Here is a 16,639-nt window from a genome sequence, read left to right on the forward strand (position 1 = left end):
TGCTATTAGAGTTGTAATGGGGGGTGAATGGAGCAGAGAGAAGAGTTTGACAGTTTCCAAGGTCAGGTACATTACCAACTCTGAACCACAGAATTAATTCACTGCATGCTTGCCCCCTTCACCCAATTCCCTGTCTTCTCTCTTTCGTGTCCTAAAATTGCGTTTAGCATTGCAAATAAGCCTAGAGTATTGGTGTGGATTGGTCAGGCCTGATGTGGGAAAGAGATCAGCCCACGGCAGCTACTTTCTTTGTTGTTGTTGGTGTTGTTGTTGTTTTCCATTATGTTAGACAAGAAAGGGAGTTACAGTAGATATGGTCAGGTTTCAGGAGGAGAGAGAGAGAGAGAGAGAGAGAGAGAGAGAGAAGGATCGTTGTTATCTGAAGTTCGCTCAGAGGGAAACAAATAAACAGAAATAGGTCGTTATTGCCACGGTCACAGTGAAAATGAGAGCTCCACAGCAAGTTAAAGAGGTAAAAAGGTGAGAGCGAGAGACAGACCAGGGGAATTGTGGTTATCTTCGTGTCAGCCCAGGGGCAGCAATGACCATGTTCCGCCTTCTTCTCCCCTCCTACTCTCATCTCTCTTCTCCTCTGCTGCTCTCTTCTCCACATTCTTCAGTCGCCTCTGTTTTCCCATTTCATTCAAATTTTTCTGTATTTTTGGGGATGGCGGCCAAATAAAGCAGTAATTGGTTCTGTTGGTGCATTTACTGTAGCTGACACTCCTCTCAAACACACCTCGCACTGAGGGGCTTTATCAAGGTCACTTTGACAGGGTCATTACTGGCTGTTGTCTGAGTTGAGCCGGTGACTCCTCTGATGTAGAACTGGCGCTTCAAGCCTGTGGCCACACTGCTGCTTCACTTCTTCACTTTGCTTGAAGGAGTCAAATACCTTTGAAATTCTTACGTTAAAAAAAAAAAGAATGACACATTGCATTTTGTCAAAAACTATAGCTTCACAGTAATTTTTGCTTTGACTGCCGCTTGGTGAAAAAGCATTGTAGGTTTCACAGCAGTTGTAATATGTGTTGCATGCCATGTCTCTTAAATTAATCAAATCAATACTTTGAAGTACTTTGCAAAATTGTTTTCAGTTGTTTATAGGCAGTGCATTCAATTTGGTCATGATTTTTTTCTGGTTTGCATGTGACATTTCAGGCTCTGGGCAATATTGTATCATGCTTTATTTGTGTATCACAGCAGTAAAATCTGGAGGCATGTCCAATTCAATCTTAGGGCAAACTAATCTCATCTCTGCACTTAATGCAGTTCTGGGAAAAAACGCAGAAGCTTGAGGACAACTCTCAATTCCACCATGTTCGTTCATAATGAAAGTCTTGTGCAAATTACTTAAGTTTAGATTTCTCTCAGTCACACAGCGTCTCTTCTTTATGTTGACAAATCCATTTGAATTTTTTCCCTCATGCCTCATATTTAATTCTTCATTGTTTAAAAATAAGATGTGAGGCATTGCTTTGCTTTCTCCATCTTTTTTCTTTCTGTACCCTGGCGTTGACAACATGAACGACCAGCATGTACCGTAAGGTCAGCAGTACTTCTTCAATTAAGTACATATTTCCTCTTCGTAGGTTGTTCAAGAACTGTTTTGATGGTTAAATTCTATAATAAATCATGAGGGAAGAACATGAGTGGATTCCAGGCAAAACTACTTCACTGTAGAATGTGTTCTCTATTAGATTTCCATAGTATACTCATATGATTGAGTTTGATAGATTTTAATTGGTTGAACACACTTAGCTTGACTCTTCACAATCTCAGTTTGTTTAGTTCAGCCGCAGGATCTACACACTTGAGGAACCATCTCAATATTTACACATCAACAAACTACCATCTAAGCCAGCATACTGCAGCTAAGGGAGTCATTGACAATGGCCCCAACCTGAAATAATTTTGCTCTGCATACTAACCATGAATGTTTGCGTTGCGAAAATAAATTGTTGTTATATATCCTTCCAACGAGCGGTTTGCTTTGGCAGATAGTTATTCCTTGTGAGAGCTATGTTGACAGTGTTTTGGACATATTACAAATATCCCAAAGTTAATATTTCCCTTACAAGGACTTTGCTTGGTTTCTGTTCAGTATGTATATGTTGCAGGAATTTAGAACAAATAACTGACATAGGTAAGCTAAAACTAGCTAAGATCAGAAGTGACAGTAACACAGTTACACAACTGACCTGTTCAGCCATCATCATTAGGGCCAGCCTAAGCCTGTCTGTCTCACAGATGTTCAGGTAACTTCTACAGTATACATTCGGCTATTTAAAATAAATACAGTTCTAGTCTCTCCTTATTTCTTCCTCTCTCCCTCCCTCACTTTTTTCCTTCTCCCCCCTCAAAGCTTCCTCCCACACGAACTGATGCAGAGTTAGGTTTCCGTGTGGGTCCTGTCAGTCTTCGACAAATACAGCCTTGTGATAACCTTGACACACAGTGCGGACAACCCAGTCAGCTCTCTGCCTCGGCAGCGCAGCCTTGCCTGTGTAAATTTGTTTGGAATTGTCAAAACGCTGGGAATTTTAATGTAACAGCTTCCCTGAATGTCACAGGACTTAGAAAGTGTAGAATTCATCTAAGGACTGTTAACAGGATCCAGCTGGCTCTCCTCATGTGGAGCAGTGTGAAGGATCGATTTCCTCCGTCACAGTTTATACAAACGTGCTTCCGTACTGTATACATTTTACTGCCAGAGAACCTGAATTGTGTGTCCACTGCCATTTGGACTGATACGAAGAATTTAAGGTTTTTTTCTCTCTCTTTTTTTTTTTAATCAGTACAAACACAGACCTAGTACGGCACAAATCTGTGTGAAGTCCCAATATTTTCTTATTCAAAGTCTCATTTAAGTAGCTGAGCCATACAGGCTCTTAATAGTATGGAATGTGTGCGTTTGCCACACTGACTTTTTTTCTTTCCTCTCCTCTTCCCTACATGTCTGTCTGAAGGATTTCCATTGTGTCTCACTGTGTTTACACTTGCTGAAATGCAACGTGTCTTTGTGTGACAGTGTGTGTTCTGCGATAGGAATTTATGTTATTTGCTGTTAACACAGTTCATAATGGAGCATTGAAATCAGAACCCCTCCAGGCCCAGAGCAAGTGGCGTGCTCCGCCTGCCTCAAATGATTACACCCCTCTGCCCTCAGGGCCAAGCGACCCTGTTCTGACGAGGGGAAAGAATGCGATTGATCCAGACTCACCCCAAAATAATCAAATCAATTCATTTTGTCCTCTTTCAGCTATAACTCTGTGCCAGTCTTTTGAAGTATTCAGCTGAAAGACTCAAGGAAAAAGTGCCTTAATCTTCTGAAAAACGGATCCTTTTTGCTCGGCAGTGCCGCATATGTCAGTGTGTGTGTCGCAGAAATGCCCAGCTCCCTGCTGAGTTTACTGTTAAATGTTTGATCTTCTCTGTGGGAGGAATTCAACTTTCTACACTTCCACCAACACAATGCAACATTATGTATTAATCTAGGCGATGCTTTTGAGTGGTGAAAGTCAGTCCAATGGCGTCATCTGTAATTTTCAACTAAAATCATGGCGATGTCGTAACAACGTTCAGCTCATTGGAATGGGCTCACACACACACACACACACACACACACACACACACAGATGCAGAAACACACATAAACATGCCAAACTCACAAAACTCACCAAATGCTGCTACTGTAACATTTGTAGCTTTTTTGTTTTGGGCTAACCTCAAAAATTAGGACAAGTGTCCAGTTACAGGGTCGAGGATCGAGCAGTTAGCTTTATTGATTCGTGCAGAAAGCCACTGTACTGCCTGGCACTACACAGTGTAACTCATTGTGCTCCTTATCTTGACCCTGCTTTCATATTTCTCCTATATGTGTTAAGTTGCTGTTTTCTATAATGTGCCCTCCTGGCCTCTGCTGATGTATAACTCTGGGGATCTTAATCTTTTTCAGCTTCAGTGGAATGTTTTCTTTAGAGATGTTCTCACAGCTTTCTCATATGTTCCTCTTTTCCTCTCATCCGCTTTCTTCCCCCGTCCGTCTTCTCTCTCTCTCTGTCCTAGTCTCCTTTACCCTCATCTTCTCCACCCCCCCCTTCTCTTCTCTTTCCCTCTCATCTGCCTTCTTTTTTTTCCTGCTTCTTTTCCACTACTTCATTAGAGTGAAAACAAATGGGCAGTCCAGGTTGTGAAACAGAGAGGGAAGCAAACTCACGCAGTCAGCATGAAGCTGGACTAGGAAAATAATGACACTGACTGCTAGTGGCCCCTTCAGGGACAACTGGTGGAGACAGCAAGAGTCATCATAGTAATGGAGGAGATGAGGGAGGAAAATGGAAAGTAAAACGAGGGTTGGCCTTGAGGACAAAAAAAAATAATGAAAAAAATGATTTAACGAATGACAGAAACCAGGAAAAAATAAAACTAAAATTAGATAAAATGAAACAATAGAGTCAAAGCTGGCTATTCTCTTCACAAATGGCCCCCAGAAAAGTGTTTTGTGTAAGCAGTTTTGAGGTGTGCTCCCATTACCTGTAGTGAGGTGGAGCACCATTTGGGGAACAGGTATGAGCAGTGCTGCACCCCCAGATAGAGCAACCAGACAGACCTTGTTAAAAGAACAGACATACCAATCAATATGGCCGTTCCACTGGTACATCCAGCTGCTGGGGACTATACACAGACAGGCACGGCACGGCAATTTGCAGACATAAACAAGGACCTAATTGTTCAGGGCCTGGAGGTTTGGAGTGAGGAAAACAAAGATGAAGTATGGTGAAGAGTTAGGAGGCATTTTAGCTCTCGTTTAGGAAATGAGAGTTTGGGAGTTCAGCAAAACTTTCTTTGATGAGTGTTGTTACTGTGAACAGCAGGGGTCCTTAGTTTAAAGGCTGCTAAAGTGAAGGGGAATTAGGAGAAAGATACCGCGTGCACGCCATCAAGTGTAAGATAGGCAGGTTCTCTGGCTCCTATTTTCCAGGCTTTGGTCAGACTTGAATGTTCAAAGTCAAGAAAGCAGTTTGAAAGAGTCATTTGCCATTTGTGATTTTCAGTGTAATCTTGGAGTCTCATCCCGCGAAGAAGAGCTGTATTGATTGGCGGTCTTAACTGAAGCCGCCTCCTGATCATCCCTTCATCTTGTTTCTAAAGGGCAGGAGCAAGGGACAGTGAAGGAGAGAGGGTGAAATAAAGTGAGACACCGACAGAGTTCACTGAGTATCTGAAGGGAATCTCAGAATTGCCCTTCAACAAAAAAATCTACCAGATACACACATGTAAACCTGACCTCAGCTGTCTCTCATACACACTCATACAATTTTTTTTTTTTTGCCTTCTCTCCACCCTGCCGCCCTGTCCTCACTTTATTTTTACCCCTCTTCTCCTCTTTTTGTTTCTCAGTGTCTCCCTCCCTTACCCTCCTCGAAGCAAGGACAGCCAAGGTTGTTTGAATTTTGGATGCTGCTCACATCTTTTGTTCATTCAATTAGTTCATTCAAGTTGCCCCCCCCCCTTCTTTCTTGTCTTTCAGTCCTCCCCCCTGTTTCTCCCCCTCCTCCTCCTCTTCCTCCCTCATCCAGCACTGTTTACTCATCACAACGGAGGTCAACATAATCTCATGGAGTCATGGGCAGACAGTAGACAAGACTCAGTGTGGCCTGTGTACTCAGGCTTGCCAATCCTGATATGTTTTTGGGCCATAACTAATGTTTGGCTCAATATGCTTTTTCTGTCTCCCGGACGTTGAGAGAGACAGCAGGTGGTCACAACCCAATTTTTAGCCTGCAGGCGCAGTGTCTGACTGTGTTGGTGATGAATTAGCTATTTAATGCTAATGACAATGTAGCTCCCCTCACTGACTGCTACGTCTGTACAAATTTAACACATCCAGACGAGCTTGGGAAATTTCTTTTTTTCTTGGGGGGGGTCGATTAAGCCTCTGATTGATGTCCAGCTTGATAATTGATTGGAAACAGGAGTAGCCAGTGGATGTGAAAGCTTTGAAAAAGTTTTACTGTGTGTGTAGCCAGAAATAATGTTCCTATGACGTGTGGCTGCTCAGTTAACAGTTGAGAAAAAGAAAAATTTTTACCCCTGAAAAAAAGATACAGATTTATCAGGCTGTCAAGATTTGTGCTTGTATTCACAGTGAATAGAACAAAAAGCAGAAATTGGTGAACACACTGACCTTTTAAATCCTGAAGAGCTCGACTTTAATGGCAGTACTCTCATTTGGTTATTCAGAATTAACCCGGAATTCAGAATAATCACTCTACAGTAGGTGGTGTCCACATGTCAGGCTTACCGCGCTGCTCACTGCCTTGTTTGTAACTTTAACCAGTCACACAAATCTAATCCATTCTCTCCTCGCTCTAAAGAGTCACTATGAATTTTGTATCACTGTGTTCTTCGAGAGGACAGGGTCAAGTCGTCCTTGTTCTTTATTTATTCTGAAGAACTTGGGAGTCATGGGAGGCAGAGAAATTAAACACAGTGGCTCTGTTGTGATTATCTTTAAGAAATTCTGCTTGTGTCTGACCTCCAGTAAGCTGCTCTGGAATTTGTTCCTACAGTTTCTAGTGGTGTGTGTGCATGTGTGTGTGCGTCTGCATGTGTGTGTGCGTGTGTGTGTGTGTCTGCGTCTGCGTGTGCGTGTGTGTGTGTGTGTGTGTGTGCGTGCATGTGCGTGGGTGCGTGCGCCCACCTTACTACATTATGCTATTTGGTATTTGAAGACAAAGGAGTGGTCTTAGTTTGCAGAGCATTCAACAGGCCTGTTATTATTTTATGACCCTAACTAGTCCCTGTGGTAAGAAGATGAGATCACCCTCATTGTCTGTACCTCTGATTCTCTCTTTGTGTGTCCCTCTATCACCACATCTGTCTCTTCCTGTTTCCTGCGTTCCTTCTGTTTTGTCTTGTTTTAATGTTTCATCAACTTAAAAATTGTAAAATTGTGGCAATTTGGCAGCAATAAAATGATATCAAATTATATCTCTCTTAAAACAGTTTTTCTATCCTGTTGTCAGTTACATCCAGTAACTTGGGTGGAGGCCCTTTTATGTCAGACGTTTTGGTCCCAATCTGAAATGCAAACACAGAAAACCACCTGAACCCAACTTACATAAATTAACGTATAAAAGTGGAAGAAAAGAGAGACCTGGTCAGAAAGGGACTCTACAGTCAGACCTGGTCCAAAATACACACATGGTTTAATTAGACCCAATCCAAAATGCAGTCGGCCTGAACAAACCACTTCACAGTTCACTCTCTGTCTTACCTCAAAAACCACATTTTTTCCAGCCGTGCTTATGGTGAACCGGCTGATCAAAGCTAACGGCGAGTTTGCTTTAGATAAACTGACACACAGATACAAGACTCAAGGCTGCAGAACCATATCTTACCTGGACCATATTAGACTGAATATACTGTTATTTGGACCTAGACTGAATTGGGTCCCCAGTCTTCGTTGCTACTAACCAAGTGGACACATGCCGACCTCTGAACCATCATATCCTTTATTTTATGGGATGATATCTTGTGTATGATGTTCATAGTAATTATATTAATAAATCTATATGATAATATAATATAACTTATTGTATCTTGTTTTTAAGACAAACGTAAGTTGTGGTTGCATTGTTTATTCCTGAAAGCATCTTTTCATGCCATGGTTTTAAATTTATAGAAAAATTCATTTAAAGTATTAAGTGCAGAAGAAATAGATGGTTATGAGCATGATTGCTACATGAACATCAAACCTCATCAAAGCTCTAAGGCTTGTTAGTTCTCTGTGTCACAACACCTCCATTCTTAATTAGCTTTATTTTAGTTCTACATAATAAGATGTAGCTGTGATAGTGTTTTACGTTGTTTTCTTTCCTAAGACTAACAAATAAATTGTGCAAAGCCTCTTGAGTTATGGAATGTTTTCCTCCAGTCTGCAGAGATAAGAAGGCCGGTGTAGAAAGAGGGATTGGGCTGAGCCTTGTACACATTCCTTTAGTTACCTTTGTCACGCGTGATGGAGTGTGGGGTTTACAAACCTGGCCTCCAGAACCTCTTTCTCTGACCCTGTTCAGTTGAGCCCCCATTCCTCTGTGTGTGTGTGTGTGTGTGTGTGTGTGTGTGTGTGTGTGTGTGTGTGTGTGAGTGTGTGTGTGTGCGTGTGTATGTGCTGACACCCGTCTTTTCAGTTCTGCTGCTGTCTGATATTGTGCAGGGATGAGGTTGTGTGAGCGGGACCAGACCTTAGTTGTCGCAAGCGGTGCCTGACCTGGTTTTTAAAAGCACATTCAGAGCCATGCTCTGCAGATTTCTGTGAGGGGCTTTCTGAGACAAAATCAAAATGTTTGAGCTCAGGCTTTCCTCAGTAAAGAGCAGTCCATTCCTTAAGCTTCCAAGCCAATGCATCGATAGTTCATTTAGAAATATTGAATCCTTCAGAATAAGTTTGTGGCAACCTCTTTTCTGTCTCTATACTTTTTTTTATACTCTCCTCTCTTTTTCATCCATTCTTTTTGCCTTCCTTCCTCTCCTTCTTATCAGAGACGGAGAACTATCTTTCATTTGTCCAGTCACTCGTTTAGAAACTTTACAACCATGGCTTTTCCTCTGAGCAGTTTAAAGAAGGCTATAAATCTGGCTTGTTTAAATCCTGACTTGTTTAAGCTGCCTTTTACTAAGACCTGATGCACTGAATTCTTCGGCTGCCTAAACAGGCTTTTTAAACATTTACCCCAAATGTATTTACTGGTTGACTGATACACTTTCTACATGGGAGTAGACAGTGAACGGGGGGTATTTGTCTCTCTTTATGGCCCTGGGACTAGCAATGGCTGCGACATGGCCAAAGAAAATGAGAGAAGGAAGAAGAAAAGAGAAAAGCGCCCGGCAGACCTGTGCTGAATTTAATGAAAACACAGAGGAAATAAAAAGAAATAGTGCTATTTGTCTTGAAAAAAAGAAAAAAAAACCACTTATAATCATATAAAAAGAACCACTGAACATGTCTTTATTTTTTGATATCTGCATGTACATTCATTTAAATTCAGTTCTGAAGTTGTTCAATATCAACAGTCAGTTTTATTGCTTTTTTCCAGGGTCACTGTTGCTGCGCACAATACAGAACTCAATGGGTCTTAATATATTCAGAAAGAGCAGAGGCCATATTTTTTTTTTAGTCCTCTGTTTCCTAAACTCTCTCCCTCTCTCTTTATTCCATTTCCCTTGCTTGATTGCTAGGAGCACTCAGAGGGTGTTCTCCCCACGCCGGTCTAATATGATATGCATCTTCATGTTTGTGTATCTGATTATCGATTTACGACCCTGCTCTTCTTTTTCCCACTGAAAATGTGAACTGCTGCAGCATTATTCATCTTTACGACGTGTTTTACTGTGCCGCTTACCGGGGGAAGGCCCCGCATTTGTGGTAAATGTATATTTTACGTGGTGATAGAGTGCATTTGCATCAGAGGATTAGTCTTAAAAAGGGGCTCACTGTTAAGAAAGAGAGTACTCCCAGAGAGAGAGCAGAGGTCAGCTCGGGGACTTACCTTCAGCCTTTATGTGTAAAAGTAGAGGAGCAGTTGTCAACAAGCACTCACACACACACACACACACACACACACACACACACACACACACACACACACACACACACAACCCTATAAACTATTCATGTTTACTGTACAGCATGTTCAAATAAAAGGTGCTTTTTGCTGAATGGCATATCAGACATATATCTTTTTGTTTTCCCCTCATCCCTCTCTCGCCCTCTTGTAAACCCTGACAACAGCACATTACCTGTCAGCATGCATTACAACACACTTAGATCTACAGGACAGCATCTTTGAAGTTAAAATGGGGGAAAATATCATAAGTATAGGCCTTGCTCCAGATAGCAGTGGCTGCGCTCCCAGATGCTTCTCAAAGATTAGAATCATCAGTGGGTAGCGATCTGCTCTATCATATGGCTCTTCTACAGACTTGGCAGCAGGTTTTGGAGGCGGGGTTGAGCAGTACAGTACACTGGATCAGGACTGTATGGGGTAAAAGAAAAGAAGAGAAAAGAGCTCCCTGCCAGAGCCATATATCTAAAGCGCCATTCCAGCCTCCAGAGCCCCCAGTGCTTTCTGATAGCGTTTTTAAGCTTATGTTGCTTAGCAACAAAATATTGTTAAGCACAGTTTTGCCCAGTAACAAAATGTCACTCTAGAAAGAAACAGCTGAATCACTGGTTTGAAGAAATCAGTGGCTCAACTGCTGTAACCAGAGTACTCTCCTCTCTGCCAGCAAGTTACCCACAGCATTTGGTCTGACCTTCATGTCTAACATCAGCTCTGAGCTGCAAATACCAAGCAGGTGTGGTGATGTCATCACATCTCATTCAACATACCACAGAGCCATGCAAAGGGCACGTAGCCTTGTTCTGGAAAGAGAAATGTAGCTGTGAACTCTGGGAACTGACTAGGAGAGGGTTTCTTTCACAGGGAGCTGTTGTTTTTGGGCCTGAGAAGATGTACAGTAACTGTGGTTATCAGGCTAGTGCAGTGCAGTGGGGGGGGGTTAATGGATACTATGATGTATAAATGCCTCTGTCAACAGGATTTTCTGTTGAAGAACAATAAGTTATAAAGATGCCAACCATCTCAAATAAATCTCAAACCAGGTACCAGGAGTTTCTGCGCTGTGTAGTAACCATTTAAAATGTATACAGGCTCGATTTTGATTGATAGTTGAATAATTTTTTTTCCTCAGTCTTGTTTGGCTTTTGCCTCTGTCATAATAACATGTTTGAATTCCAATCACTTAACACCTGTTGTATGTCACAGTAATTACATTTCAACTAAAACAAAAACAAAAACGCACAAAGAGATTAATATTATGCAAGTTTTTTTTCTGCACATGCAGTATTGTCAGCAAGAGCGGCACAGGTCAGTGCAATAGTTAGTCTTTTCATGATTTCCATCAAAGTGATCGTGTTGCAACTCTAACATTTAGCGATGCCGCAACCAGCAATTAAGAAATGATTCAGCATTTTGATTGGGAGCCATTTTGTGTGTGCAGTGTTTGCTCAGCAAGTGGAGCCGCACTAAATTAGCATTAATGAATGTTATGGCCTCCCATCAGTATGACAGGTCTATTCTTTAGATCTCTTTTAATTGCAATTAAGCCCTGATTAACGAGCTGGGGGATGTTTCATTCTCTTTTCAAGAATATAGTGTAATATGTTATGAAGGCAATCAGGGGTTTGTCATTTTATCTGCTAATGAGGCTCAGCCATATGTCATAACAAACTTAACTCCTCTCTGTAGTAGCAGATTTTGGAGGCCTTTGGTTAAGCTGCTCTTCTGTTTCTGCGTTGGTCCTCTTTGAAGGCAACATGCGGCCATTTTTGCAGGCAAAACGCAGGTCTTTGTCTGGAAAAAAAAAGCAGGTGTGGGGTCGTCCCTGTGGCTTAGAGCTTAAGATGCTGACCATGAAACCCTAACCCTCCTTCACTTCCTGTCATCTCTCCATTACCACATCCTAATAAAGGCCCCCAGAAATTTAAGGAAAGGAGGAAAAACTTGCTGTGAGGGTGATCCAACATAAAAGCTAATGCTCGCTTTTTGGAGCCGGTTGCTAAATTTGTTGAAAAGGATCCAAGACTTGACAGACCACAGTCAACGAAAAGTTCTCAGATGATGATTCAAGTTAGTAGTGAGGTCAGACACCCGGGTCAAATCCCATAACAAGTATCACTGAGGCACTGAGAAGCAGCAGACGCAGCCAAACAATGAAAATGCCCCATTGTTGCAGCAGCTTGTCAAAATCTCATGTCATAAGTCAAGTTTACATCCAAACTTAATACAAAGTTGAACATCATTTTCAGGAAATCTGCAAAAGAAAATGAAAATGCACATTTCCACCCACTACTGTTATCTAAATATTAATTGTCAGCTCATCGGGTGCCGTTATAGCCTTGCAGAAGTAGATGTTTTTTTCTGCTGCTATTTTTTACCTCTTGAGTGGAAGCTTAAGTCACATGTTTCATGTACGGAGTCTGTTTCCATTGTACTTGTCACATTCTGTTTTTCCACCTCGACCAAGTGTAAAAACATTGTGATATTAACACTTTTTCTCCATAAATTTCCAGCGTTTCTACTCAAGTTTTTTTTTTTTATGCAATTCAATATGCGCTTAAAAACCTGTGGGTGGAAACGTACTGTAATTGTGCCCGTAAAAAGCGTTCCACAGGTTACTTTCGGCTCAGCCAGTGAATCTCATGAAATCACTTGTTCAGTTGGATCTTCTCAGTACCAGAGGGAATGAGATGGCTTGTTTGGCAGTTGAAATGCTCACTTTATCTCATAGTAATAATAATAATAATAATAATAATAAAAATAATGTGAATTCTTTAAGGCAGTATCCTGAATCACTGTTTTATTAATGCATCGGCTTTACTAACGAATCTTTGATCGCAGCACTGAAGGTGTTGCAGGATTTTCCACTCTTTCATTTCCACTCTTACCCGCAGATTTAATGCACCCTTCCAGCGTTTGTGGTGTCAGAATATTAGTTCAAATTTCAAAGCTTTCAACCCTGACTGGAGACAGAACTGATATAAGACTGTTTTTTGGCGCTTATTCTCAGAATTTTCTCTTAGCATCTGATCAGAAAAACAAAAAGCAGCTAAAAATAAGAAAGACTTGACCCTGCGGTATTGATTTTATTTTTATTCTTTCTCTATCAGTGGTATTCAGAAAGTGTCTGTTAAGCCTCTGTGTGTTGGCATTAAGCACCTGAATTCCAGCTTGTTGCTTCTTCCTGGCAATCAAAGTGAATGCTAACAGGCTGTTGTTGCCTTTTAGTCTTATTGGATTCACTGGTGCTGTGCAGAGTTTCCATCTTCCTTATGTGACCCGAGAGGCATCATGGTCTGTTCGCTCAAGCACACTTATTTCACTCGAATTCTGCAGGTTTTATCCTGACTCTCTTTTTGTCCGTCTGTCCATTGTTTTCTCAATTTCTCTACTTGACAATGAACTGCTGATACCCAGCACTTAAAGAAATTGTGCTCAGTGAGGAGAATGAAAGAATTAGACAGAAAATGACAACCGCAACAGATCACAACCTGAGCAAAAGCCAGGTAACTCTTACCATGCAAGACTTTTCTTCCAGAAAACACAGAAACCAAAGGGCTCCCGGGCAGTGAACTCAGGGAAAACTGTGAAATACTTTGTCACTGCTTTGGCAACAACGGATGACTGTGTGCTCAACATGTGTGTGAGTGTTTATACATCATTTCCCCTGGAAAGTGTCACATTCGCGGGTGGGCGGGGGTTGGTTCTGGGTGGGTTGCGGTTAACCCCTCGAGGTCTCCAGGGTTACTCTGCCTCTGCTCTTTGTCAGATTCTCAGGCTTTCTCACCCTTGGCTCTCAGTGATGGTCTGACAGAGTGTTAGACTGGCAAAGAAGTGCTGGTGAGGCCATTAGCTGCTTGTCTTTCTCGTCCTCTGAGAACATGAAGGCCTCATTAGCCCGGTGAGATCAGCTGTCCTCTGCTGCTGAACCCATCGCCATAGTCACAGTTGTGTATGTGTGCATACAGTATGTGCATACACTGTATGCTCTTAAGAAATTGCCTACCCTTCATATTAGTGTAGTACACTGCCATTTTGACAGAACACTAACATCCAATCTGTGTTTCTGAGTATCTTAATAAGGCATCATGGGGCGGTGCAGAGCACAGATTTTTAAATGACTTTAAATTAATTAAAAAATCTGTTGTTATACATATGTATTTATATTCAACCTAAAGCACTGTTTCTGCTACATTTATATGATTTTGAGCTGATTATCTTTTTTTTTTTAATATATCTACTCAGGACTCCCTGAGGATGTTCTGATACTGAGTCAATGATTCTGAAATACAGTGCTTGAATTGTTGACTTACACAAATCATGATATGTTCAGTGTGTCGGACTGATGTAGAGCCAGACTATGGACCTAATTACCAATAGTATGTTTTTTTCACCTACTGGAATGTACTAATATTGCAATTTTAACAACTGCCTAAAAATTAACAATAGCTACAACAACCAATAACCTCTCACAAGAAGTTCAACCAACCAATCAACCAACTTGCCCAGTATCTTTTAACAGATTGGTTCAAATTTTCTCAAGTCTGTCCTAAATAGTCAGGTGCCCATATCATCATTAAAACAGGTTTTGCTTGCTGTAGTCATTCCTCACTCACTTGTTTCTGAGCTTTCAGCCATTCACATGTTCATCATCAACAGACATAATTTTCTGAATCATCATGGGAGTGTAGATAATTAAACTTCCCACTGTTCTTTTAAGCTTACATCAGTGAGAAGTACTACAAGTTCTCAAATTAACGGAGAGAATATCCACAGTTCCATGACTGTGTGATGTATGTGAACATCCACTAATGTAAAAAAAAATAAAGAAGTAATAATTATTGTTAAAGTCATTGTCATCAAGGTGGTCATAATGTTAACATTGTGTGTCTTTGTGTGTGTGTTTTGTAGGTGAACGAGGAGACAGTGGAGAGGCTGGTGGTCCAGTACCCTCACATCGTGTTCAGCACTGTGATGCAGGACTGCAAGAGAACCCTGGAGAGAGCTTATCAAATGGGCTGGAGCCCCAACACATCGAACACTTCATAGCTACTGCTGGACACACACACACACACACACACACACACACACACACACATGCAGCTACACAGAGGCCCTTTTTTGTGTACAGACACATACAATATTTGCAGCTCAATCATGTTTGCTTCTCATCCACTGTTCAAACATGCATGTGAACATGTAGCTACACACTCACAGACTGAGGTCCAGTCCATCAACTGGTTTATTTGAAAATTTCAGTAAAATATGGGCCTCCTGGTGTTTTATAATTATGTGAGACGTTAGACACCTACCAGTCATAGGTTATAGTCCTCATCATCATTGGCTATAAGTCAGATTACATCAAACAATATAGTGTACTTTCTTTGACCAGAGCCTTGAGTGTGTAGTTTGTTTTGGTGCAAAGCAGTGCACTATTAAGTGTTATTTGATTTCTACTATAAGTGAGTTTTACTCAGTTAATCGAGTATTAAGCCTCTTACATTTTAAGTTCTCTGCATCACCTTGGATGAATGGAGAGGAGGTAAAGATGCATGAGAAGGATGCATTCTGGTCCTGAACACATGAAAAAGATCCAAACAAAAAAAAAAAGGCATCATTAAGACTGTCAGAGAAATTCAGTGATGTTTGGACCAGAGTTATTTTGAATGAAAATAGATTAAGTAAGGTTTGTTGCCCAAACTGGCAAAGGTGTTCCAGAGCACCTCGCCCCTGTCAGTCCACTGAGGTGTTGACTTTCTCCAAACTGAACTCAACTGCTGCAGTGAGATCACACAAGACAGCAGAAACTTGGATATCTGGAGGCAACATCTGAACACTTCAGCCTGGAAGACAACTGAACTGCCTGGGCTTCAGACCTCACTAGAGGCATTTTGAGAAATCTGTAATGTTGTTTTTTTTTTGTTGTTGTTTTTTTTTTTTCTTCGTTTCTTGGATGTTGAGTACAGTGTTAAAGGCATTTATGGATTCATATAAATTGAGATTGTTGACAAGGCTCCATTTGAAGGACAGAGCTCTTTGCTGTGACTCAATATGCACATTGTCATGGTACGGAAGAAAGATTCAGGCCAGAACCAGTCAAAACCCTGGAAGATTTATGGTGGGAAAACAGCATTGATTATATTCTAAAAGTGCATGTTTACATTGAGAACCTTACCTTATTTTTTCAGCTGGATATAGAGTACGTATGATGGGGGAAGCTGAAATGAACATCCGTATGACTTGGGATCAATGCTGCTTTTATTGCCATGCATAGATTTACCGTTGACTGAGCATTACCTTGAGTCATCACAGAATGAATTAAACAGTGCTTGAAATAGAAGTTGCCTTTACCCAAAAATCCTGGGTCACATTATCAGAATATTAACCACAACTACCTTGATGATAGGTAAGAGGAAATGTTGCCTTAAGTGGTTAGTAATTGCCATCCAATTAGTAACCTGTAATTGACCCAGAATTAACTAAAGAAATGTTTATCTGCTCTGTGGTTATCAGATACCCTAATCCCATTATTTGATCTGATATATACATACATATATATATACAGTATATATATATATATATATATATATATAAATACTGTATAGGATTTACTTAGCCTAATATTGATTTTGAGCATATACTTGTAACATTAGCTATGTAGCAATGCAATGAGGGATTTATCTTTCTTAGCGGTGTAGGATGTAAAGAAATTATCTGGTTTGGGCCTATAACCACGGCCAGTAGAAGTTGGTAAGGGAGAGTTGATCTTTTTCATCTATTCTATAGGAACTCATTAGTGTACAGTTAAAAATGCAAATAACCAGGGTATTTTTCTATGGTGTGAACCAGTTCTGGGCTCAGCCTCCACACACTGTCACTCAGATATGAACAATAGCTTACTGAGCTTCGGGTTTGAGTAGAACTGTAAACTTTCTACAGCATATAGAGACAATTAAAAACACATTCATTTTACCCTTGTCAGGATTTGTAGACTTAAACTGATGGAGAGT

General features: G+C 41.0%; 1 protein-coding gene across 1 annotated transcript in view; it reads left to right on the top strand.

Annotated features, from left to right (window-relative positions):
• The window catches only part of fbxl17 (F-box and leucine rich repeat protein 17), a 211,750-nt gene extending 195,579 nt beyond the window's left edge, over nt 1-16,171 (top strand). The window contains exon 11 of the mRNA XM_022757844.1: nt 14,541-16,171. Coding sequence (XP_022613565.1) covers nt 14,541-14,678 — 138 coding nt within the window. The 3' untranslated portion in view covers nt 14,679-16,171. The remainder of the gene's footprint in view (nt 1-14,540) is intronic.
• Nucleotides 16,172-16,639: the final 468 nt, after the last annotated feature.

Source organism: Seriola dumerili, unplaced genomic scaffold (genome assembly GCF_002260705.1).
Source record: "Seriola dumerili isolate Sdu_G_001 unplaced genomic scaffold, Sdu_1.0 BDQW01000290.1, whole genome shotgun sequence".
NCBI lineage: Eukaryota > Metazoa > Chordata > Actinopteri > Carangiformes > Carangidae > Seriola > Seriola dumerili.